Source organism: Dromiciops gliroides, chromosome 3 (genome assembly GCF_019393635.1).
Source record: "Dromiciops gliroides isolate mDroGli1 chromosome 3, mDroGli1.pri, whole genome shotgun sequence".
In the NCBI taxonomy this organism is placed as follows: Eukaryota; Metazoa; Chordata; class Mammalia; order Microbiotheria; family Microbiotheriidae; genus Dromiciops; species Dromiciops gliroides.
The window spans coordinates 155,393,368-155,420,425 of NC_057863.1; the positions used below are offsets into that span (position 1 = coordinate 155,393,368).

Here is a 27,058-nt window from a genome sequence, read left to right on the forward strand (position 1 = left end):
GCTGTGCATCCACAGAATAATCTGGAATCAGCCAAGCACCAAGTAACTTGGGACCATACTTCTGTCCCTATATCTAGAACCAGTATGGTAAAAGGTGAGTGACATAAAATGCAATAAAGAGAAGCAAGAGTCAATGTTTGATTACTAGTATATTTATTGATATTGTAAAGAAATAGATGGAGAAGATGAAGAGGTATGTACTGGCCCACTATTCTGGTCCACATAAGGACTTCAATGGCACCTCCCTAATGCCCATCTTCCATTTCATGCACTGAAAAAAGAAAAGAAGAGGCTTAGAGGAGATGAACTGTGCTTGATTTGTTTTCTTGGCAAAAAGGCAATGGAAATAAAAGTCATACGCTACTGAAATTTTAAAAAGAAAACAAAACAAAATCTGGAGAGAGACCCTGGGAAGGGATAGAGATGACTAGCATTAAGGAAAAGTGGAAAATCATAGGTGAAGTTTTGATATCTCTGTCTCTCTCTCTGTTTCTCTCTGTGTGTCTCTCTGTCTGTGTGTGTGTCCCTTTCTCTGATTGTCTCTGTCTGCCTGTCACTGTTGCTGGCTCTCTTTCTCTGTCCCCTTCTCTGTTCCTGTGTGTAACAGGGAGAATGGTGCAGGGAGAGAAGCAAAGGTAAGCAAATGCTATGGAGAAGAGTCAAACTAAAGGCAAAATAGAAAGAGCTACAAATAAATTTTTGGACTGATATGATGTTAATTGGTGGCCAATATATATTCAAACATGGACATTGGTTCACTGAGAAGAAAAATGAAGTACCTTGGGGGTGGGGCACGTGAACGACGTCCTTGAGGACCACCTCGCCGACCTCCCTGAGGGCCACCTTGCCGACCTCCCTGAGGGCCACCTCGCCGACCTCCCTGAGGGCCACCTCGCCGACCTCCCCGAGGGCCACCAGGTCTCTGCCTACCTGGTCGACCACCTGGGCCTCGACCTCCTGATACATCATCTTGAGGAGGACCTGGGGGCCCATATTTTCTACCACGTTTTTTGTGACCACCTTGATAATCGAAGGTTTTTCTGTCTTGATCTTCCTCACCTTCCTGTTCTTCCATGTTAAAGTCATATGGTGGTGGTATGTCTGAATCTTCTGAATCTTCTTCATCCTCTGACAGAAAACAGCACAAGTTTAGAAAAGTCAGATGCACGAAGAGTTCTGATACGCAGTGCATGCAGAAAGAATGGTTTGCATCACAAGCTAACTGTCCAAAGGATGGAGCCCTTAATACCTTCCCAATAGTGTTGAATTAGGGTGATTCAGGCTTATCTGTTGAATGTCTGACAAGGATCTAAGGCATCCAGGCTTTCCCAGTCTGAAGGTAAGCCTGACAGCAGTAGAAGAAATCGGCAGCTTGCTGTATCAAAACCATGAGTTTTCCTCTCTATGCTTGTTCTGGTCCCACGGGTTTCTTACATGACCATCCCCTCATTTGGGAATGCCCACACATACTGTATATATGTACCTCCTAGAGATTTCCTATAAAGTTCCACTCTTCAACTTAGTACAGTTGTAAGAAAATACATTCTTGAGTTTTATGGGACTGTTAAAGTATTTCATTTATATCATATGTTTTGCTTGTTGGTTTTGTTTCCTTTTTGCTACATCGTATGTTTTAACCTTTGTTATGAACTGTGTACATCAGCCAATATTTATTAAGTGTTTAAAATGTACCAGTTCCCATTACTGACTGGACCAAAGTAAAACACCTCGGTAGGGCCTCTTGGGCTATGATTAAAAGACCATGAAGTTTCTAGAAGTAGGGACAATTAAATGGTGCTCTAGAGTGAGAGGGGTCTTACTATCTAGGGTAGGAAATAATGAAGTGGGGGAAGAGAGAATGAGAAAAACAGAAGGAAAGACTGGATTTAAATATTGTTATGGTCATGAATTGAATTAATAATGCCATCTTACATTCTAACTATTTAATAAGGTGAAAGTAAACAAAGTAAGTTTCCTAGAATTATTTGAGGACAGGAGAAATGTTGGGGGGGTTTTCTTCTGAAAAGTGGGGCAGTTTTTCATTGCCTCATCCCTTGGCATGAAATAAATCCAAAGCAGCTGCTGGTCTGAGTGACAGAATCATTCAAAGTGAGGAGAGGCTCAAGCCCAACCCTTTACCTGTCCAATTTATGATATGAAAACCCTTGGAAAGTCCTACTGTGTGATGCATAATGAGACCATTTGAATGGAAATAGTAAAGTGAAATCCAGGTGCATGTCAGAATGTTTCCTAAGCTGCAGTCTTACCTATATCCTGTACAGAGTCTTCTTCCTGGTTCTCTATGGAGGAAAACACACACACAAAAACAATGAATGATGAACTTTTCTGCTTCTTCAGTTTAGTCCACAATTTTTTGTTTTGTTTTCCCCAACCTGGGCCAATATAACCTTAAACCTAGAAAGGACATTCTTGGGTCTTACCATTCAAGTTCCAAAGGGAGGGAAATCATCTGCTCTCCATACTCTGTTAGGCTTTTAAGAGAGCTGACTATCGTCATGTAAAGAAGACATTTTGCCTATTATAATAGACAATGAACAAGGCAAATTACTTTATTGCCTCAGAACTCCAAGAAACTCTCGCAGACACTCAGTTGTTAAGCAAATGCAGATGCCTTGAGTGAAGGACTTTCAAATTTATTCCCCACTGAACTGTAGGTCCATCCCTTTATTACAGCTATATCTGAGACAGATACAACAGTAATATAACAGGAGTCCTGGGACCCAATATGTTGGACTTTATTGTGTTTCCATACTTAGGCTAAATCTGCATGATACCAACATATCTGATAAAATAATAATAATAATAATAAAATTTCAATCCAACACCCTATGTTTTCTTCTACAAAATGACTACTATTACTATGTTTCCGGAATGTTTAGATGTTTTGAATTTTAGGATACCTTTTTAATTAAAAAAAATCATTGTTTCATCATCTTGTTTAGAGTGGTAAGAAGTTATTTTGTGCTTATTATGCACCACTCCCTTTGTTAGTTGCTGGATATACCAAGAAAAAAGAAACAGTTCCTGATGTTGAAGATTTTAAATTCTATTTAGGAAAACAACATACATATAGAAAATAAAATGCAAATTAAGTAAAACATCATAATAAATGCTCAGGGGAAGAGAACATCTGAATGGCTTGTAGGGCAGGTAATCAAGATAGATTTCCTATAGGAGATGACATAAATAGTACTTTAACAGAAGCTAAGGATTCTAAGAGGTAGAGATAAGTGGCAAATGTGTTTCATGTAGCAGGAACAGCCAGATAAAAGTATGGAAAAATGGAATACTGGGCACAAGGAACAGCAAGGAGTGTAGATGACTGGAGAAAAGAATAGAGTTTAAATAATAGGTTGGATTTGGGTTCAAACTCAGGGCTGAAAAGAGATTTGCGGAGTCATTAGAATACAGAAAATAAGAATACCACCTCCTATTTATCTAACTCTAGGAGAATAAAACTGAATTATACTGAAGATGGCAAACTCTAAACATCACTTGAATTATACCCTGATATTCTTCTCTACAGCAAACTCCTAACATGATCATACTTTTTCTGTCTCCCACTTACCCTCTTCTATGAATTGAGCTGAGCTCAGGCCCAACAGGGCCACTGAGAATAGGAGCAGTAGCAACTTGGTAGCAGCCATGGTAGCGATGTTACCTGTGCTGAGTGGACTGAGGGCAACGGCCCTTATAAGGACCTCAGAGAACAATGTCCCTTTTGAAACCACACACAGTCCCTTATATGAAGGCATTGTCCATTTCCAGATCACACTTACCCCTAATTTTTGGTTAAATTGAGTTTGAGGGCTGGCAAAATAGCTCCTGCCCAAAAAGCCACAAGCAAATATAAATCAGCCCAAGCCTTTGAAGCTGCCTTGCCAGGAAACTATACAGATAATGCTGTGATTACAATAATGTGTAGACTTCCATCTTGTGATTTCCCTCCCATACAGAAATCTCTACTCTTTAAGTGTATTTTGATATCTTGTGTTACACAAGTCATTTAAATGTCATTGACTCAGGTCCTTTTACCTGCTTTCTTTCAGAGCCTGTTATGAGCCTGCAAGGTCAATGTACAATTGAAGGATAAAATAACAGAAATGAAATCACTAGATACAATAATTGTGTAGGCAAGCTCCTGCCCCATCCCCTCCTGTTAGAAGTTGCATAAACATCAGCAGCTATATTCTTTGGTCATCTGAAGTTACCAGCTTTGATAGGGCCAGGTTACCATACCTGTCTCCATCATTCCTTCTTCACAAGTGTCTTAAATGATATTTCCCAACAATTTGTTTCTCTAAACAAATGTTGCTTCATTTTTACTATTCCTAAAAAGTAACCTTGTGGTAGTTTAGTTTTTATGTCACTAAAATTATAAATTAATATAAATGGTAAAGTCATATTATCATTTTGACATGGCCTGACCTAAAACAATGAATATATTTTTAATTATTTTTCCTCATTTTTGTGTATAAAGAGTATTTCTTTTAGTAGCTATATAAGACCTAAGTGTGTGTTGTTAGAATAACTTCAAAATATGTCATTTGTTTTATAGATTTATTGAATGTACTTTGTTTTCCTATAATTTCCTATTTTGTTATTTCTATGTAAAATTATTACTTTTATGTACTGACATTACATCCATTCTTTGCTAAAACAATAAAAATTCTCAGTGTCTCTGCTGATTGCCTGGAGTTACTTAGGAAACCATCATATCTTATGCAAATAGTGATGTTTTTTGTTCTTCGTAATTAAAAATTATTTTTTACAATAAGACAAAATATTTCTTTGTGTAAGGTAAAGCAGAAAAAGAGGGTTATATGTGAAAGCATTAATATATTAGGTATACCTTGCTTTAAACACATTTGGATATATAATAAATTCATCATATAACTTTCAAAGGGGTCCTCCTGTTTGTTTTCTTCTCTACTATTGTTCAATTTTTAAAATATATTTTACTGAAGTGTTTTGCTTTTTAACTCACCAAAATTGTTTCTCATGGTTATCAACCTTCCATGGGAGCCTTTCCATATAATAAATAATATTTTTAAAGAAGAATAACTGAAAGGAGAGGGGGAAAACATCAATACATTGAAAAAGGCTGCACATATAGAGAATGTACCTCATTCATGGACTTTTCACCTCTGCAAAGGTGCGGGGTTGGGATGTTTTCTCATATCTCTTCTTTGGGCCATACTTGTTCTTTTAAAATTTTAGAATTTTCTTTTTATTGTTTTGTTTGTTGTTTCTATTTATGTTGTGACTTAGTCATTGCTCATATTTTCTTCTTCATTCTATTTCATTCTGTATCTGATCAGGTAAGTCTTTTTATTCTTTTCTTTATGTACCATAATCATTTTCTGCAGCACCATGAAATTATATTACATTGACATGTTATAATTTATGTAGCTATTCCCCAACTTATGGACATCTACTTTGTTTCTAATTCTTTGCTACCATGAACATGTTGCTATGAATATGTTGACATTGATAAGGACTTTCCTCTTTTAAAAAGCCTACCATGAGTTATACAAGCCAATAGTAGACTCTCTGGGTCAAAAGATAGTGCTATTTTAGTCACTTTATGCAATTCCAAATTGGTCTCCAAAATGTTTGTACTTCCTCACAGTTCCACCAGTATTGCCCTACTTTGTCTATCATCCCACAACCCCTCAAATATTAACTATTCACATCTTCTGTCATTGAATTTGTTAGGTATCAAGTGAAACTTCATTCAGGGTGGTTGTGATTTGTATTTCGACTATTATTTGTGTTTTGGAGCATAATGTCATCTTGATATTAGTTTGTATTTTGAGACCATTCATTTACTATAATTTATTCAACCATTCCTCAATTGATGGGTGCTTCTCTTATTTCCAAATGTCAGTCTGAACCTAATTTCTTTTTTTTCCTTTTCTTTTTTTTTCTTTTTTGGGCAGGGCAATGAGGGCTAAGTGACTTGTCCAGGGTTACACAGCTAGTAAGTGTCAAGTGTCTGAGGCCAGATTTGAACTCAGGTCCTCCTGAATCCAGGGCCAGTGCTTTATCCACTGTGCCACCTAGCTGCCCCCAACATGATAGTCTGAACCTAATTTCAATTTTTTTTGTGTGAGGCAATTGGGGTTAAGTGACTTGCCCAGGGTCACACAGCTAATAAGTGTTAAGTGTCTGAGGTCAGATTTGAACTCCGGTCCTCCTAACTCTGGGGCTGTTGCTCTATCCACTGTGCCACCTAGCTGCCCCCCTGAACCTAATTTCAATTAGAATTCTTAAGCCAAAGAGTGAATCTTTAATTTAAAATACTATGCCACCAGTTTGTTGTTTGTTTCCAATTGTCTTCAAGATTCCTTTTATGTCTGTTTTAGGACCAAGACCTCATTTTTAATTAGTATCATTTTTTCTGCCTCTAGACGGGTAAATTTATTACTAATTTACCAACTTATGAATTTATCAACTGCCTTTCTTTTGGAAGAAGAAGAGAATGCCAACAAGTGTCAAAATATTTGAATGTCCCCATCAATACAACATCATGTTTTGATATCGGGTTTCTGATGTTTCTCAAATTCTTTCTGTCTACTATTTCTAAGGTCAAGGTGTTCTTTAGCATCCACTGTCATGCTGTTTCTGTTCTTTCCTCCATTAATTTTCATTAAAATATCATCCATTTGTTACTGACACAAAGCTGAGAATTGTAGCTAACAACCTAGGTGAGAGAGTCAAGGTTTAAAAACATTTCCACTGGATAAAACATTGGGCTATACTTACTAAGACTAAATTTTGTGGAAATGAATATGATATCTTATACTTGGGTTTAAGAAATCAGTTTCCTAGGCATAAGATTGGGAAAGCATTTCTAGATGTTTCATCTGAAAATGATAATATGTTTTAGGGGAAATGTCTAGACAAAGATAATAAAGAGTTACTTCCACTATGTGTGTGTATGATACAAGCTAGTATCAGAATGAAGGCATTAAAATTAGGAAGCATTGGTAAAGACTTTTTTGCAGAATGGAAAGGCCTAGTTAGAGAAATATATCTAGTTGTGACCTTCTTACTCCATCAAAATTCTGAAGTTCACAAAATTAGGCAAGAGATAATAATTAACAATGTCCCTAAATGAAAGAATTAGAGGATAAATAGCTTAGAAAAGAATAGACAAAACAGAAATAATTGACACTCTAAAAGACCTTGAAATCTTAGACAAATTCAAAAGATTAATAAAATAGAAGAAAATATAGAATATCTAATACCAAAACAACTGATCTCATAAAGATGTCAAAAAGAGACAATTTATGAAGCACTGGACTCCCTAAAGACCATGATAGCATAAAGGTCTGGATAATATATCTTAAAAAATAATAAATGAAAACTTGTAGTATGAACCACAGGGCAAACTGTAAAACCAGAGTGCAAAGTACAGTTTGGAAAAAAAAGTGCAATTTGCCAATAATCTCATGAAAGCAATCCCAGAAGGGAAAGTAATGGGAATCCAGTAGACAAAATCCAAATCCCCTTACCAAAGAAAAATTACTTCAAGAATCCAAGAAGGAAGCAGATCAAGTAGTCAGGAACTAAACACAAGATCACATAAGACCTAGAATCTTCTACAGGAAACTAAAAGAGATCTTGAAAAACAACATTCCAAAAAGCAAAAGGAATAGCCTTATAACTAAGAGTAACTTCACCAAGAATGCTGACTATACTCCTACATGAAACAAAAATTGACCTTTCATGGAATAGAGCACTTTCAAATATTTCTGATGAACTATGTGACCCTGGGCAAGTCACTTAACCCTCATTGCCCTGAAAAAAAAAGAAAAAGAAATTATCAAGGAAAACTGCCCTGATATTTTAGAACCAGAGGGTAAAATAGAAATTGAAAGATTCCACTGATCACCTCCTGAAAGATATCCAACAATCAAAATCCCCAGGAATATTTTCAATCTTAACAGTATTTTTTCCAATTACATGTAGAGATAGTTTTCAATATTCATTTCTATAAGATTTTGAATCCAACATTTTTCTTCCTCTCTCCCTTCCCTCCCCCCTCCACAAGACAGACAGCAAGCAATCTGATATAGGTTATATATGTACAATCACATTAAATGTATTTCCACATTAGTCATGTTGTGAAAGAAGAATCAGAACAAAAGGGAAAAACCTCAAGAAAGAAAAAGAAAACAAAAATAAAGTAAAAACAGCATCATTCAATCTGAATTCAGATTCCATAGTTCTTTTCCTAGATATGGAGAGCATTTTCCATCATGGGAAGAGCTAAATCTACTACAGCTGAACATCACACAATATTATTTGTACTATTTACAATGTTCTACTTCTGCTTACTTCACTCAGCATGAGTCCACTTAATTCTTTACAGGTTTTTCTGAAATCTGCCTGCTGTTAATTTTTTTTTTTCAGGGCAATGAGGGTTAAGTGACTTTCCCAGAGTCACGCAGGTAGTAAGTGTAAAGTGTCTAAGACCTGATTTGAACTCACATCTTCCTGAATCCAGGACCAGTGTTTTAGCCACTGTGCCAGCTAACTGCCCTTGTTCATTTCTTACAGCACAATAGTATTCCATTACATTCATATACCACAACTAGTTTGTCCAGTCCCCAATTAATGGGCATTCCCTCATTTCCAATTCTTAACCACCAGAAAGAGAGCTGCTAAAAATATTTTTTTGTACATTTGGGTCCTTTTCCCTTGTTTATGATCTCTTTGGAATACAGATGTAGTAGCAGTATTACTGAGTCAAAGGGAATGCACAGCCCCATAGCCCTTTGGGTATAATTCCAAATTGTTTTCCAGAATGGTTGGATCAGTTCACAATGCCAGCAACCATGCATTAGTGTTCCAATTTTTTCCACATCTTCTCCAACATTTATTATTTTCCATTTTTTTGCCATATTAAAAAATTTGATAGGTTATGAGGTAGTACCTCAGAGTTGTTTTAATTAGCAATTCCCCAATGAATAGAGATTTAGAACATTTTTTTATATGGCAATAGATAGCATTGATTTCTTCATCTTAAAACTCCTTGTTCATATCATTTGGCTGTTTCTCTATTGGGGAATGACTTGTATTCTTATAAATTTGGTTCAGCTCTCTCTATATTTTAGAAATGAGGCCTTTATCAGAAACACTGGCTACAAAAATTGTTTCCCAGCTTTCTGCTTTCCTTCTAATCTTCGCTGTATTTCTTCTGTTTGTACAAAACCTTTTTAATTTAATGTAATCAAAATTATCCATTTTGCATTTCATGTTATTTTTCATCTCTTGTTTGCTCATAAATTCTTCTTTCTTTCTCTAAAATGGGGCTATTCAAATCTTTTATTCCTCTTCTGAAAATCTGGACAATTGATATTTTTGTAAATATTCATCCATTTCCTTTAGATTATCAAATTTATTGGCATACAATTAGGGAAAGTAGCTCCTAATTATTTCTTTAATTTCCTTTTCATTGGTGGAAAATTTACTCCTTTTATTTTTGATACAGGTATTTTGGTTTTCTTCATTCTTTTTTTAATCAAACATTTATTTATTTTTTTTATTTTTTCATAAAACCAGCTTAGTTTTATTAATTCTATAGTTTTCTTACTTTGAATTGTATTAATCTTTCCTATGATTTTCAGAATTTCTGATTTAGTATTTAATTGGAAATTTTCAATTTGTTCTTTTTTATCTTTTTTAGTTGCATGCCCAACTCACTGATTTCCTCTTTCTCTGTTTTATTCATGTAAGCTTACATAGATATAAAATTTCTGCTAAGAACTGCTTTGGCTATATCACAAAAGTTTTGGTATACTGTCTCATTCTTTTCATTCCTCTGCATGAAGTTATTGATTGTTTCTATGATTATTGTTTAACCCGCTCATTCTTTTTTCATGGTATTTATTTTATTTTGATAATAAACATTTTTATTTATAATTTTGGGTTCCAATTTTTATCCTCTTTCCCTCCCTCCCCTACCCCCTACCTGAGGTGGAAAACAATCATATAGACCCATTCATTCTTTAGGATGAGATTATTTAGTTTCCATTTCATTTTTGGTCTATCTTTGCATGGCCATTTATTACCCACAGTTTTTTATTGCATCACATTCTGAAAAGGATGCATTTATTATTTCTGCCTTTCTACTTTGATGGTGAGGTTTTTGTGCCCTAATACATGGTTGATTTTTGTGTCTATGCCATGTACCACTTAGAAAAAGGTATATTCCTTTCTATCCCCATTCAATTTTGTCCAGAAGTGTATCAATTTAACTTTTTAAAAATTCTATTTACCTCCTTAACTTCTTTATTATTTATTTTGTGGTTAGACTTATCCAGTTCTGAGAGAGGAAGGTTGAGATTTCCCACTAGTATAGTTCTGCAGTCTATTTCCTCTTGTAACTCATTTAACTTCTCCTCTAAGAGTTTGGATGCTATACTACTTGGGGCATATATGTTTAGTATTAATATTACTTCATTATCCATGTTACATTTTAGCAAGGTGTAGTTTCCTTCTTTATTTCTTTTAATTAGATGTATTTTTTGCTTTTGCTTTGTCTGAGATCTGGATTACTACCCCTGTTTTGTTTTTTTTTACTTCAGCTGAAGCATAATATATTCTGCTAACACCTTTTACCTTTACTCCATGTGCATCTCTCTGATTCAATTGTCTTTATTGTAAAAACATATTGTAGCATTCTGGTCTTTAATCCACTCTGCTTCACTTCCATTTTATGGGGAAGTTTATCCCATTCACATTCACAGTCATTATTACTAAAAGTGTATTTCCCTCCAGCTTATTTTCCCATTTGTATATTCTTTTGCCTCTACTTTCACCCTGTTCCTTTTACCAGTGTTTTGCTTCTTACCACTTTCTCCCTCAATGTGCCCTCCCTTTTATCAGCATCACTCCCTTTTCTTTCCCCTTTTCTCTCCTACTACTTTCTTCTATCAGTGCCCTCCTTTTTCCCTTACCCTTCTACTTTCCTATAGGGTAAGATACATTTTGTATCCATATAAGTATGTATGTTATTCCCTCTTTGAGCCAAATCTTATGTGAGTAAGGTTAAAATAATGCTTACCCCTCCCTTCTTTCCCTCTGTTGTTTTTTGTGCCTCTTTATATGATGTAATTTACTCCATTCTACTTACCCTTTCCTATTCTCCCCATATAAACTTTTTTTCATCCCTTAATTTTTATATCATTACATCAAAGTCAATTTATACCTATACCCTCTATGTATATTCCTATCTGCCCAAATAGAGATATAGTTCTCAAGAGTTACAAGTAGGGATCTAAATACCTTATTGAATAACATGTCCTTTTTCTGTTTGCCTTTTTATACTTCTCTTGAGTCTTTTATTTGAAGATCAAACTTTCTGTTCAGTTCTGGTCTTTTCATCAGGAAACCTTGAAAGTCTCCTATTTCATTGAATGTCCATCTTTTCCACTGAAAGATAATGATTAGTTTTGCTGGATACTTGATTCTTGGTTGTAATCCAAGCTCCTTTGCCTTCCAGAATATCAAATTCCATGCCTTGCAATTCTTTAATGTTGAAGCTGTCAGGTACTGTGTAATCCTGACTGTGGCTCCATGAAATTTAAATTATTTCTTTCTGGCTGCTTGCAGTATTTTCTCCTTCACCTGATAATTCTGAGATTTGGCTAAAATATTCCTTGGAGTTTTTATTTTGGTATCCCTTTCAGGAGGTGATTGGTGGATTCTTTCAATGATTATTTTATCCTCTGCTTCTAGGATATCAGGGAAGTTCTCCTTGATGATTTCCTGCAATATGGTGTCTAGATTCTTTTTTTTTTCATGATGGCTTTCAAGTGATCTAATAATTCTTAAATTATCTCTCCTGGTTCTATTTTCCAGGTCACTTGTTCTTCCAACAAGTTATTTCACATTTTCTTCTATTTTTTCATTCTTTTGGTTCAGTTTGATTGATTCCTAGTATCTTATAGAGTCATTTGCTTCCACCTGCCCAATTCTAATTTTTAAGGCATTATTTTCTTCAGTAAGCTTTTGCACCTCCTTTTCCATTTGGTCAATCTACATTTTTAGGAGTTGTTTTCTTCAATGGATTTTTCCCCATTTCTCCAATTGTATTCTTTAAGGAATTGTTTTCTTTGGTCTATTTTTGTTATTCCTTTTTCGAGCTGTTGACACTTTCTTTCATAATTGTCTTGCATAACTCTCATTTCTCTCATTTCTTTTCCCATTTTTTTCCTTCTACCGCTCTGATTTTTTAAATCTTTTCTGACCTCTCCCAAGAAGGCTTTTAGACCTTGAGACCAATTCATCTTCTCCTCTGAGGCTTTACATGTAGACATTTTGACAGTATTTTCCTCATTTGAGTTAGTGTTTTGGTCTTCCCTATCACCATTAATGCTCTCTATGGTAAGGTTTCTTTTTCAGTTCTTACACATATTTTTGCCTATTTTGTGACTTTTAAAGTTGAGCTCTGCTCCTGGGACACAAAGCCCACTGTTGAAAGCTTCTTGTGCTGGGGGACAGGGGCGTGATCACTGGCTTTCTGCTCTGGGGCCTCTGGGGCTCAGGTATTCCTCACTGCTCTGGACTTGCTCTTTGTGCTGGGATGGCTTGGCCTCATTGCTTCTTTCCTGTGGCTGGTTCTGTAGCTGGCTGTTTGCCCTCTCATCTGAGGCGGGGGAGAGGGGTGGGTGAGAATCTCACAACTGGCCTGATTCATCACCAGCCTGCTGAGCCAAGACCAAGGGACCTCAGCTGCTGATCTGTGCTGTGGCCAAGAGTTTCTCACTCACTTCCCAAGAAACCCTCCATGTTTCATTGTGCTCCCCTTTTGCCCAAGTGAGATAGACCTTTCCTGAAGTATTTTTAAATTATCTCAAGGTAGAATATTGTTTCTCTCTGTCTTTGTGTAGATTCTTTTGCTCCAGAACCCATTTAGAGGCTTGATTTAATGTTGTTTCTGAGGGAAATTGGGGAGAGCTTGGGCAATTTCCTGGCTTCTCTCCACCATCTGGGCTCTACTCCTAACTCCGAGGAATATTGTAGCTAAATTCCAGTGCTCCCAGGTCAAGGATAAAATAGTGCAAGCAGTCAGAAAGAAATAATTCAAGTATTGTACCACTTAAGTTAGGGTCACATAAGATTTAGCAGCTTCTAATGAATGGATTTGAGGGCTTGGAATATGATGCTCTGGAGGGTAAAGAAACTGAGATTATAACCCACAATCATCTATCCATGAAAACTTAGTATAATCCTTCAGGGGGGGAAATGCACATTCAATTAAAAAGAGGACTTTATGCATTTTGATGAAAAGAACAAAGCTGAATCAAAAACTTGACTTTCAAATACAAGACTCCAGAGAAACATAAAATGGTAAACAAGAAACAGAAATCAGAAGGGGGGTTAAAAGGCTAAACTATTTACATTCCTATCTGTTAAGATAATACTTGTAACTCTTTTGTTGTTGTTGTTGTTGTTATTGTTGTTGTTTTTCCGGGATTTTTTGTTTGTTTGTTTTGTTGTTGTTTGTTGTTGTTGTTGTTTTGCGGGACAATGAGGGTTAAGTGACTTGCCCAGGGTCACACAGCTAATAAGTGTCAAGTGTCTGAGGCCAGATTTGAACTCAGGTACTCCTGAATCCAGGGCCAGGCTTTATCCACTGCACCACCTAGCTGCCCCCAATACTTGTAACTCTTAAGAACTTTCTTATTATTAGGGCAGTTAGAAGGCATATATATAGAACAAAGGCACAGGTGTGAGTTCAATATGAAGGGATGATATTTAAGAAATAAAATTAAGGGGTGAGATAGGAATTCAATAGAAGAAAGGAAAAGTAAGATGGGTAAATTGTCTCACATAACAGAAATAAGAAAAAGTTTGGGTGGAGATGGGGAAGTTGAGGGGGAGTGAATGAACCTTACTTTTATCACAATTGGCTCAAAGAGGGAATAACATATACACTCAGTTGATTATAGAATTCCATCTTACCTTTCAGGAAGGTAGGAGGGAGAGGGGATGAGAGGAGTTGGAATAGGTGAAAAAAAAGGGTAAATTGGGGGAGAGGGTAGTCAGAAGCAAAACACTTTTGAGGGGCTAGAGGGTGAAATGAGAGAGAAAATAGAATAAATGGGGGGAATAGGATGGAAGGAAATGCAGTTACTACAAAAAAAAAATTTTGAAGTAAGTTTGTCTGATAAAAGTCCCATTTCTTAAACATATAGAGAACTGAGTAAAATTTATAAAAATAAAAGCCATTCCCCAAATGATAAATGATAAAAAGATATTAAGTTCTCAGATGAAGTATTTAACATGATCTATGCTCTCACTATTAATTGAAGAGATGCAAATCAAAGCAATTCTGGGGTACTAGCACATACCTATTATATTGGTTAATAGGCCAAAAGAGAAAAATGACAAATATTATCGGGGTTGTGGGAAACATGAAACATAAATGCACTGGTGAAGTTGTGAAGTGATTTATTCATTCTGTAGAGCAATTTAGAACTATGCCCAAGGAATTATAAAATCATGCATTCTCTTTGACCTAGCAATACCACCACTAGGTCTGTATCCAAAAAGAGATTTAAAAATAAAAACAAAAAGGAGGAGGACCTATAGGTACAAAAATATGTATAGCAGCTCTTTTCTGGTGGCAAAGAATTTGAAATTGATGTAATGCCCACCAATTGGGGAATGGATGAATAAATTGTGGTATGTAATTATGATGGAATACTATTGTGCTATAAGAAATGATGAAAAACCTATAAATATTTGCATGAGCTGATAGAAAGTGAAATGTACTGTGTACAAAACAACAGCAATATTGTAAGATGATTAGCTATGAATGATTTAGGTATTCTCAGTAATACAATGATCCAAGACAACTTTGAAGGACTTAGGATGAAAAATGCTACCTATTCCTATAAAAAGAACTCATGGTGTCTGAATACAGATTGAAGCTTTTTTTTACTTTCTATATTTTTCTTGTGGTCTTTTGTTTTCTTTCACAACATGATCAATATAGAAATGTTTTGCACACTACATGTGTATAACCTATATCAAATTGCTTGCCTTCTCAAAGGGGGAGGAGGGAGGAAGGGAGAAAATTTGAAACTCAAAGTCTTAAAAAGAATGTTAAAATTGTTTTTACATGTAATTGGGGAAAAATAAAATGCTAAATAAATAGAAAAAAGATTTCAAAGTACATAAAATATAGTTGAATACATTCATAAAAATATATTTTTAAAAAACAGATTCACCCATATTAAGAACCCCTGCCCTTTTGTTTTCCATTGTTTGGATTTTTCCACCTTTTCCCCTAGGATATAGTTCTCCATAGCCATAGTTTCTAAGTTCCTACAGGTGTTCTTTTTGTTCCCTGCCCCAATCATTGTGAGCATGTTATTCTCATCAGGATTACTAGTTTTTAGGGGGATCTCAATCATGCCTTGTATCTATACTGCAAGAAGGCTTCATTATTATTTATAAAATTTCTAGAAACAAACACCTTGGAATACCTCCACAGAAAGCCACAAACCATCATTATTCCTCTCTTATCCTTCTGACATTTGGAGATGACCTCTCATTGGTTGGCACCTTTGAACTACACCATTCCTTTTATTTTTTTTAATTTATGAAATAAAACAAGCATTTCTATATAGTAGAATAATGAAAAAATGATTGCGCATGAAACTACAAATTTATTCCTGTTCCTTTTAAATAGATAATAAATTTATGATGTAAATTTCTTTTTTTTCTTCCCTCACCTCTGCCCTAGAGATGGCTACCATTAGACACTAATATATATATATATATATATATATATATATATATATATATATATATATATATATATATATATATATATATATATATATATATATATACACACACACACACACACACACACACATATACATATATATGTAAAATCACTCTATATTTTTGTATTATATTTTTGTAGTTCTTTCTCTGGATACAGGTAGCATGTTTCTTCAAATTTCCTTTGTAATTTGGGAATTTATAATAGTCAAAATTACTTGGTCACTCAAAATTGTTGTTAAAATAATATTGCTGTTATTGTTTGCAACGTTCTCTTGTTTCTAATCATTTCACACTGTCTATCCATACTTTTCTAAGATCATCGAGCTCATCATTTCTTATAGCACCGTAGTATTCCATCACAACCATATACCACAACTTGTACAGCCATTCCCCAAATGATGAGCATCCCCACAATTTCCAGTTCTTTGATTCCACAAGGAGAGCTGCTAAAATATTTTAGAACATTTAGTTTCTTTTACTTTTCCCTAATCATCTTTGGAAATAGACCTAGTAATGGTATTGATGGGTCAAAGGGCATAGACAGTTTAATAACTCTTGGGGCATAATTCCAGATTGCTCTCCAAAATTTAGTTCACAGTGCCACCAATGCACATCATTACTTAGAAAACAGGAAATTGCCATCTCCAAAGATTTTTCACTTCTCCTCTCTCAGATGAAGAGTCAGGTACTTCACAGTGTATCAAGGACTGGTTTTATATTAAGAAGCCCTGGGTTCAGATCTCTTCTCAGAGATCACCATTTCTAGAAGGGTGCTCATAGACAAGTAAACCACTCAAGGCCTCAATTTTCTCATTTTTGAAAAGATAACTCTAGCACTAATAATCTGATGGGACTATTCTGAGAAAAGTACACTGTCAACATGAAAGTACTATTATATAAGCATGAATTACTAATGATTACTAATACATTATGATACAATAACAGCTATAGAGGTATTTAAGAAATGTAAGGTTCCCTACTTGAAAAGTCAACATATCAAGTCATCAAGCATTTATTAAGCACCCACCGTATACTGAGCATTGTACTAAGTGCTGGAGAGACCAAATAACAGCTTTATAGAAATGAAACACCTTTGAGCTAGGTTAGTAGAAAGATCAAGTACTCCTAAGAGAAGGATCAAGTAAATTCCAAGATCAATCAGTTATTCGGCATGACCTTTAGCAAAGACCAGTTTCTTCATCTGGAAAATGGATATAATTATTCTTTATCTGCCTCATATGATTGTTATAGAGATCAGATTAGGTGCTTTGAAAGAGCCTTGCTAAATGTGGTATGACCTTTAACAATTCTTCCAGTCTCTCTGGGATTGTTTCCTCTTCTTTTTAAAACAGTTTACAATAACAATATATCACAGAACCTCAGAGAGGTTCTGCAAGAGAAATCAAAGACCATTTAAACAAACACAAACCTGAACAGAAATCCCCTTTATGATGTCACCAACAAGTATAGAACTCAAATGAGAGGGGATTTGTTTTATCCCGAGGTAGACCATTTCACTTTTGCATCACTTTAAATGTTAGGAATATTTTTGTTTTACATAAAACTGCTTTCTGCTTCTCTGCTTTTCTGCATTGTCATTGCCAGCCCATTATTCTAAGTTCTATCCACTAGCATAAGTAAAACAATTTTCCCCTTCTTCTACCATACAGGGGTTCATAAATGCTTAAAGATAGCTACCAGACCACCTCAAGTCTTCTCTTCTCCCAGCTAAGCATCTTTGGTTATTTCAATGACTTCTCATTTGTCATGGTCTCTAGTTCTTTCATTGGGCTGATTACACTCCTTTGGATATATTTCAGTTTGTTAGCATCCTACCTAAACTGCAGGGCCCAGAACTGAAACTAAGTATTCCAGATGGATTTTCCCCAAGAAAAATCTAATAGGATTATCATTCACCATGTTGTAGATATTGTGCCTCTACTAATGAAGTTAGAGATCACAATAGCTTTATTGTCAGCCATAACACAGTGTTGGCTCATATTAATTTTGTAGTCTATTAAAATTCCCAGGTACTTTCCACAAAAACTCTTCCTTAGGTACTTCTCCAGCATCTTGTCTTCATAAAATTGATTTTTTAATCCAAATTTAAGTCTTACATTATACCTTTTAAACTATGTATTATATAGAATTACTCCTACCTGGAGAAGTTACCAAAGGAGAGGAATCTCCCTCTTTAAAGAGAGATTTAACATAAGTTTAAGTAACATTTTAGATTTCTTTCCTGGACAATCAGTCCAGTTATATTCCCTTCCTCTGAAATCACAATACATTGACTATAAAACTCACTTGTGCTGCCCAATTGCTAGGAGTTCAATATATACTTTTTGAATGAATTAATACAGAGACACTTGTGTGAAACAATCAATACAAGGTAGTGACAAGTAACTAGCCTTAGTGACCTTGGGCAAGTCACTCAGCTTCTCCTTTGGGCCTTCATTTCCTATTCTGTAGAAAGAAAGGATAGAACTAACTAAACTCTACGTTCCTTCCAGCTCTAAATTCTAAGATCCACTAGCTACAGTGGATTTCAAAAAAGATATATGATCTCTGAGGTTCCTTTACAGCTCTTAAATTTTGTAATTTTATTATTACAATTCATTTTCAGAGAAGCTCTTTCTTGTCTCACTTATCACATAGCATGACCTCTCTTATGCAAATTGTCTAAATGTCAAATGTCTTGGATTATTTCCATCATATTTCCCCAAAGACAAGGACTAGGATTTAGAATCAATCGACAATGAAAGATTAAGATAACACAAGTTATGCCACAAGACAAAACACAAACAAAGAGAGGAGATGAAAATGCCAACTTTCTGAGGTGCTGTGGTCACGTAGAGACAACCTTTCCAAGTCACCACTACCCAGAAATTAGAGTTTATGGATCAGGATTCAACATCTGGGCTTCAGAGTCATCTCTATTGCATGACTCTCTTACAAAACCAGCTAGGTGGTACAGTGGACAGCATGCTGGGCCTGTAGTCAAGAAGACCTGAGTGTGGATTGTTGGTTTTTTTTTGGGGGGGGGTGGGCAATGAGGGTTAAGTGATTTGCCCAGGGCCACACAGCTAGTGTCAAGTGTCTGAGGCTGGATTTGAACTCAGGTCCTCCTGAATCCAGGGCCAGTGCTTTATTCACTGCACCACCTAGCTGCCCCCTAGGAAGACCTGAGTTTGAATGTAGCCTCAGATGAAGAAGCTATTTGACTGAACAAGTTACTTACATCTCCATTTTCCTCAGTTTCTTCAATTTTAAAATTGAGATATTAACAGATTTTACCTCACAGGGATGTTGGGAAGATCAAATGAGATATTTATAAAGCACTTGGTAGGCCCGTCTTATAGTAGGCACCATATAAGTGTTTATTCCTTTCCCTTCTAGCATGTATCATTCATCTAGAGCTAGAAGGTTCTTGATAGGTCATCTAGTCCAGTTATTTTACAAATAAGGAAACTGAGGCTCAGAAAAATGAAGTGACTTTTCTGTGGCCACAAAAGTACTAGGTGGGAGAGAAAGAATTGAAACTCAGGTCTTCTAATGCCAAAGACAATGTTCTTCCCCCTGAACCACAGTATCACCTGAAGAAAGAGAGACAGTCCAATCTTTCCCCACATTCTCAGGATAACAACACCTCTAGAACTAAGAGGCTCAGAAAAAAAGGACTAAGTAAAAGATGTTAATTAGTTGTCCTGGATATTTTCAGACAATGTTTAAAAGGGACAAAATCTAATGAATATCAATATCAGAAAAGAAACCCAATATTACCTCCCTCTGGATGGAACTGAGAAAGAAGAAAAAAGTTTGAAATTGATATTTGGGTTGTCACATTCTCAGACATAGAGATATTCTGCAAGTTTGGGGAATGGAGAAAGCATGAAAGAAAGACAAAGGGGAAGAAATGCTCTGGGTCCTGACAAATACAGTATTGAAATGAAACAAAGTAGAAATAGAAAAATGGTAGGTAGGTGGCATAATGGAAAAAGTGCCTGACTTAGAGCCAGGAAGACTCGTTGTCCTGAGTTCAAATGTAGCCTCAGATACTTATTAGCTGTGAGACCCTGGGCTTCAGTTTCCTTGTCTGGAAAATGAGCTGGAGAAGGAAATAGCAAACTATTCTCTTTGCCAAGAAAACCCCAAATGGTGTTATGAAGGACATGACTTAAAAACGACAGAAATAAAAGATGCTTCAGAAGTGCACCAACATGAATGGTTACTATGCTAGAAATCATACTTTACTTTAGAAGGAACTGTAAATGAAGTGGAATTAGTTTTATTAATAGTATTAATGAATCAAAAAGGCAAGAGGGCCAAAGGATCCTTGAGGGAGAAAATTAAAGGTATCATATTCTAAAACTCATGCACAGAATTGTTGAGGTAGAAAGAAAGGGACAGATGAGGCAGCCATTAACAGCTCCATGCATCTTTGCCCACATCCAGCAGGGGTAAATAATGACAGTTTCTCCAAGGGTACAGTGAAAATACTCTGAGCCTGACATTGGAGGACCTGAGTTCAAATCTTGTGCTTTACTCTCCTACTTGTGCGATCTTGGGCTCTGAGCTTCCCTATCAGGAGCTATTATGTTTGTATGGTTCTCAGTTAGTCAACAAGGTGGACTGTGCACTAGATTTACAAAAATATGGTCCCTGCCCTTGAGAGGACACAGTCTAATAAGAGAGACAACATACAAGCAACTCTGTATACATAAGACATACAGGATAAATAGGATGTAGTCTTAGAGGGAAGGCACTAGCTTATATACCATTGTTGCATTGAGTTAGAACAGATTTACCTTCACAGTTCATAAGAAAGAAGTGAAGAAACCTAAATCCTATTTTTATAGTATAATTTATGCTTATTTTTGCATGTGAATCAAAATAACTTTACTCAATCTCTTAGCCTCACTAGACCTCAGTTTTCTCATCTGAAAAATAAGGAGTTTGGACTATATGGCGTCTGAGGTCACTTCCAGGTCTTGAGTTATGATACCTTAATCTTATGGCCTCTGGCATCAAAAGCACAGGCATTCTAAATATATACTATGGAAAACTTGGATGGGCAATTAGAACACTAAGGTGAGTCATCTTTGAAGATAATGATTGTTCAAATAGAATCTAGCATTGGTTTTATTGGCATCTTCTAAGAATGTTGAGATGCTTTGTGCACATATTGGACTTTCCCGAGTCTCTAGAATCAGAAGGGCAAAGAAAAATGTTTTATTGTTTTGATCCTCTAACATACACGATTTTATTCCCTTTGAAATTTCATCCACACACTATGCTCTTTTCTACCTTGTCCCCTTTTTCCCACCTCCTCTAGGTTCCTAGACATTTAGAATGAGTTAGGGAAAATGGTTTTAACCACTCAGTTGCTCAAGGCGCTTATTTTGGGGCCTGATAGGAAAGTATGGCACCAAGAAAAGATAGTCTCGTAACTTAAGTGCCCAGTTAATATGAATTCAACCTGAGTCAGGAAACCAATCACAAGAACTATATAGAAGATCTAATTCTACAGCCAGAAGATTTTATATTTGATCCTGGAGGCAATTGGGACCCTGGATTTGGGTTTAAATCCTTGGTAACATTTTAATTCCCTTTTAGTTGTTTGGAGAAGGGGGGAAGGGGAATATTGCCTCATTCTTTGTCTACTAAATTCTACCTAGGGGGAAAAAAACCTCCAAAATCTCTCTAGTACAGCCAAATGTGATGAAGGGGTCTGATGTTTTAATTACTTTTTGAAAATTATTTTTTGCCATTTACCAGATTTGGTTTTTCACATGTAATATGAATTCATTTCATATATGTGTGTATACTGTATATATATGTATATATGTGTGTGTACTGCATATATGTGTATATACATATTTATTTATTTATATACATATTGTATGTGATAATATGGTATTGTAAATTAAAAACAAAAAAGGAGTTATTAAATATTCATGACTTTTGGTCCACCCTGTATATTCTATAAATATAGGATCACTTAAAAAAGCAAATGAAAAGGTGTCAGTCAGTCATTCAGCAGGCATTGTGTTTTTCCCCAGGTTCAGAAAGACTCAGTTATAGTCTCATTTCTGCATGAATGAGGGAATTCTATTACAATAACACACAACAATTAGAATGAGGGAAATTTGTTTCAGTCCTGTGGATTTAATACATGAAGAAAATTTGATCAGTTCTTCAACACATTCCTACAATTGGCATCAAAGTTCTCACCAAATCAGTGATTTTACAATTAGTATCTATGCCAGGGAATGAAAAAAAGAGAAAAGACCCATGTACAAGATTTATATATGATTTATCAAACGAAATTCTTTACAATTGGATGAAGATGGAAGGATGCTATAGTCCTCTTGGTCTTCATTGGAATAATAGTATAACAGCTATGAACTAAGATTACTCCCCAGTATTTATCTGTTGTATAGGAAAAGTCCTATTTTTGGTGTTTCTTAAAGATGTTCTCATACTCTTATGGGTTCCAGGATTGTGACTGATTAAAATAAAAAAATTTAAAAAACAATATGGTCTTTCTCTTGCTTTTCCAGATCATTGTTTCTCATTTAAAAAAAAAAAAGAATTTTAATTAGCCAAAAAAATAAAGAAGGGAGAAAGGGAAGGAGAAGAGAATCTGACATCCCATGGGTCATTTAAGGCCTATTTTAATTGAGGTTTTTTATGACTTCAGATGAAATCTGGGAAACTCTACCTTGCTTTAACTACTCATGAGCTCATGAAAAAGAACAAAGGTGCCAAAATTTGTTCATGAACTGAATTTCTGATTTAACTTAGTTCTCCTCAAATAATGCCCAGGCTCTAAGACATGCTATTTTTTATGTTTTTGTTGTGTTTTGTTTTGTTTTGTTTTGTTGAGGCAACTGGGGATAAGTGACTTGCCTAGGGTCACACAACTAGTAAGTGTCAAGTGTCTGAAGCTGGATTTGAACTCAGGTCCTCCTGACTCCAGGACAGGTGCTTTATCCACTGAGCAACCTAGCTGCCCCAAGGCATGCTATTTACACAGTGAAAAGCTTAATAGTCACACAGGGCCATTGATTCATAAATTCATATGCTAATATATCTTATATTTAAGAGATGATTAGCAGAGCCCTATCTAGTGCAGAGCTAGTAACTTGACTATTCCCTAAAGTAGAAAAGAGGCAATGGGAATTCAGTGGCCCTAGCTGAGCTGAGACTAAAGTATGGGCATGTCATAGACTTATCATACAGTGTATGTATGTCAGAGAGTTCTGTTTTAGGGGTTTCATGGCTTAAAATCCTAAGGGGCAAGTTGACCCAACCTCTCAATAAGGAAATGCATTAGCAAATACAAACTCACCTGCTGAAAGGAGGGAAGAGGTATAGATAGAGAGAAGAGATGCTGCCTATTTAGATTGCTATATAATTATATAACATCTAGAAGAGATGTTAAACTCTGTCTAGTCCATTCTTTTCATGTTACAGATGAAGAAACTGAAAGTCAAAAAGATTAAATGATTTGCCCTTGGTTACACAGCTAATAAGTGTCAGGCAGGGCCATTGCCAGTCATCTTGACCCATGTCTTACCAGTGGACTCTGATAACTCTGGAGGAGTGAAGGTGATGACTTTGCACATCACTGCCTCACTTAAATCCAATTTTCTTGCAAGTCAAGATATCACCCTCCTGATATCATTAGTCCTCTTTGAGAATGGAGGATGAACAATAAGAACAGGGTCAGAAGAATGATTTGAATCCAGATATTCTGTGTGTGTGTGTGTGTGTGTGTGTGTGTGTGTGTGTGTGTGTGTGTGGCAATTGGGGTTAAGTGACTTGCCCAGGGTCACACAGGTAGTAAGTGTTAAGTGTCTGAGGCCGGATTTGAACTCAGGTCCTCCTGAATCCAGGGCCAGTGCTCTATCCACTGTGCCACCTAGCTGCCCCTCAGATATTCTTTTAATACTATTTTATTTTATTTTCCAATTACATTTAAAATATTTTTCAACATTCATTTTTGTAAGATTTTGAGTTCCAAATTTGTCTCCCTTCCTTTCTTCCCTCCATGCTCCTGAAGCCAGCAAGCAATCTGATAAAGGTTTTATATGTACAATCACATTAAACATATTTCTACATTAGTAATGTGAAAGAATAATCAGAACAAATGAAAAAAAACAAGAAAGAAGAAACAACAATAACAAAAAAACAACAATAAAAGCAAAAAGAGCTTCAATCTGCATTCATACTCCATAGTTCTTTTTCTGGATGTGGAGAGCATTTTCCATCATGAGTGTTTTGGTATTGTCTTTGAACTCAGATATTCTTGAACTCTATCCACAATGTCTTTGACAAAATGCCACTCTGCTTGTTAAAACACCTGAAAAGCAGAAGCATGAAAGAAGGATTCTTCCTTAATATGCTTAAAAAATTTATAACCAAGGATGACTATTATTGGGATAGCTACCTAAAAGTGCTCCAAAGGAGGTGATGGATTCCTCAAATAATAGCAGTTTCCACATAAAGCCTGGATGACCTTTTGTCAGGGAACGTGTAACCAGGATTCTTTTCAGACACATATTGGATTTGATGGACTCTGATGTTCCTGCCAACTCAGAAATTTTGTGATTTGCCCTTTCCCCTGTCTTTGGTAACTGTAGATACCACTTGTAAAAGAGATAGCCAAATACCCTCTGATCCAGCAATACCTCTGCTAGGTTTCCATCCCAAAGACCTAACAAAAAAGAGAAAAAGACCTATTTGTACAAAAATATTTATAGCAGGTCTTTTGGTGGTGGCTAAGAATTGGAAATCAAAGAATGCCCATCATTTGAGGAATGGCTAAACAAGCTGTGGTATATGATAGTGATGGAATATTATTGTGCTGTAAGAAATAACAAGCAGAATGATTTCAGAAGGGCCTGGAAAGATTTGTATGAACTGATGTACAGTGAAGTGAGCAGAACCAGAAGAACGTTGTGCACAGTGACAGCAATATTGTTTGATGAAGAACTGAATGACTAACTATTCTTAGCAATATAATGGTCCAAGACAATCCCAAAGGACTAATGATAAAGTATACTATCTACCTCCAGGCCATGATCAGAAGACTGGTTAAGTAAGGGACCTGGACTGTTATCATCGACTTGCCATTGGCAAAGTGCTGGCCGCAGAGCTGGGGCCTTCCTATGCCTTTGCCCCTGCCAATGTGATTTCTGAAGCAGACATACAGGGCTCCCTGACCTTGGCCAGGCAGAAGTTCGGCCAGCTGGACCTTGCCGCTAATTGTGCTGGCATAGCTCTGGCCTCTAAGACTTACAACTTCAAGAAGGATCAGATGCACTCCCTGGAGGCCTTCCAGAAAGTAATCCAGGTAAACCTAATTGGCACCTTCAACATGATCTGCCTTGCTGCTGTGGAGATGGGGAAGAATGAGCCAGATGAGGGTGGACACCAGGGCGTTATCAACACAGCCAGTGTGGCTGCCTTTGAGGGCCAGGTTGGACAAATTGCATATTCTGCATCCAAGGGGAGCATTGTGGCCATGACTCTGCCTGCAGCCCGAGACCTGGCCCCCTTGGGCATTTGTTGGTCACCATTGCTCCAGGTCTGTTCAAGACACCCCCCCTGTTGAGACTCCCTGAAAAGGTCTGCTCCTTCCTCGCCCCAAGTGCCCTTCCCCAGCCACCTGGGAGATCCAGCAGAATATGCCCACCTTATGCAGGCTGAGGTGGAAAACTCCCTGCTCAGTGGTGAGGTGATCTGTCTAGATGGAGGTATCGGCATGCAGCCCTGATGCTGGAGGCCTAGTCTTTGGGCACCTGCCCTGGCCTCCCTCCAGTAACAGGGTGCACCAGGGTCTCTACCTTCTATGCCTTAACCTCTGGTGCCTAATAAAGGTGGTTTCTTTAGGCTCTGTGGAACAGCAGGGCTGAGGAGGAGCACGTGCTAGTGGGGGGGGGGAAAAAGCTCATTGGTTGATTGATTACTACTCTGGTTCATATCTTTGTTATTTCCTCCTTGAATATACATAATAAATTATTAATTGATCTGCTCATTCACCATCTTTTTTTTTTTTATCCAGTCCTTCACTCTCACAACTGCCAAACGATATTTCCTATACATTGCTCCCTTCCTTAAAAACGATCAGGAGTTACCTATTGTATAGGACAAAATGAAATGTCCTTCCTTTTTCTGATATTTAAGGTTCTTATAATTGGATTCCACCCTATCTGTTCACCCTTAAATCATATTGCTAATGTTCATTTAATGTACATTCCAAACAAACCTAACTAATAGCTATTTCTATATTTTGTCAGTTTAAATTTAAAAGTATTGTTTACTGCATGCAAGAAAATATGCTAGGTATTAGAAACAAGGAAGAAAATGTTTCTATCCTCAAGGACTTTATATTCTGCTGAACTTGTGACATATGTCCTTAATTCTTCCTCCTCCTTACATTTACATAGGCCATGCTTGATGCCTAGAATGCATTTTTTTTCAACTTCTGTATCTTTTGGAATCTTTTTCTTTCTTCAAGAGGCGAAACAATGTAGTGGAAAGTATACTGGACCTCACATTAGGATAAACTTAACTTTGAATACTGGCTCTGGGACTTACTAGTTGTATGATCCTAAACAAGACCCTTAACCTCTCTGAGCCTCCACTATTACATTTATACTACTTACATAATAGGATTATTGTAAATAAAACATTTTATTGATTTTAAAAGAAGGTAGAAATGTGTGAGGTGTTAATCAAGGCTCAGTTCAAATGTTACCTTTTCAATGAAGATTTATGTTAACCCGCCCAACAAAAACTGAAATCTCCCTCCTTGATTCTGATATATTTTTCTCCATTATCTCTCCATTTGCCTTATTGTGTCCTGACAATAATAGAGAGAGAAATACACTGCCAATATTTACGTAATGATTTGTGATTTTCATAGTGATTTATATAAATTGGCTCATTTGAGCTTCACAACCCTCTGGGATAAAAAGTACTCTACTATTTATCATTACCATTGTGAAGATGAGGAAACTGAATTCTAGAAAGGTCAAATGAGGTGCCCACAGTCACATAGTAAGTACCAGAGCCAGAATTGTCTCCCTCCGCTCCCCCTATCAAATCTCTCCCCCTTCTACTCTAACCTCTGAACAGGCACCAAATTGACTTTCCTTAAGGGTTAATATGATGGGAAGCTAGGTAGTGCAGTGGATAAAGCACCGGTCCT

At 36.4% G+C, this 27,058-nt stretch overlaps 1 protein-coding gene and 1 pseudogene across 1 annotated transcript; one reads left to right on the plus strand and one right to left on the minus strand.

Annotated features, from left to right (window-relative positions):
• Nucleotides 1-715: 715 nt before the first annotated feature.
• On the minus strand, nucleotides 716-3,668 carry LOC122747273 (salivary acidic proline-rich phosphoprotein 1/2-like). Its single transcript, XM_043993394.1, has 3 exons — nucleotides 3,590-3,668; nucleotides 2,268-2,300; nucleotides 716-1,128 (listed from the first exon to the last, which is right to left on the minus strand). The coding sequence occupies exons 1-3, from the start codon at nucleotides 3,666-3,668 to the stop codon at nucleotides 716-718; spliced, it is 525 nt and encodes a 174-aa protein (XP_043849329.1).
• A 6,526-nt stretch (nucleotides 3,669-10,194) lies between these two features.
• LOC122747274 lies at nucleotides 10,195-25,621 on the plus strand (annotated as a pseudogene).
• The last annotated feature ends 1,437 nt before the right edge of the window (nucleotides 25,622-27,058 follow it).

Excerpts from the sequence above, each read along its gene's own strand:
- LOC122747273 (XM_043993394.1), bottom strand. The coding sequence starts at position 3,668 with ATGGCTGCTACCAAGTTGCTACTGCTCCTATTCTCAGTGGCCCTGTTG. Across the intron at positions 2,301-3,589 it reads AGCTCAATTCATAGAAGAGG|AGAACCAGGAAGAAGACTCT; the intron begins GTAAGTGGGAGA and ends TTTCCTCCATAG. Across the intron at positions 1,129-2,267 it reads AGACTCTGTACAGGATATAG|AGGATGAAGAAGATTCAGAA; the intron begins GTAAGACTGCAG and ends GTTTTCTGTCAG.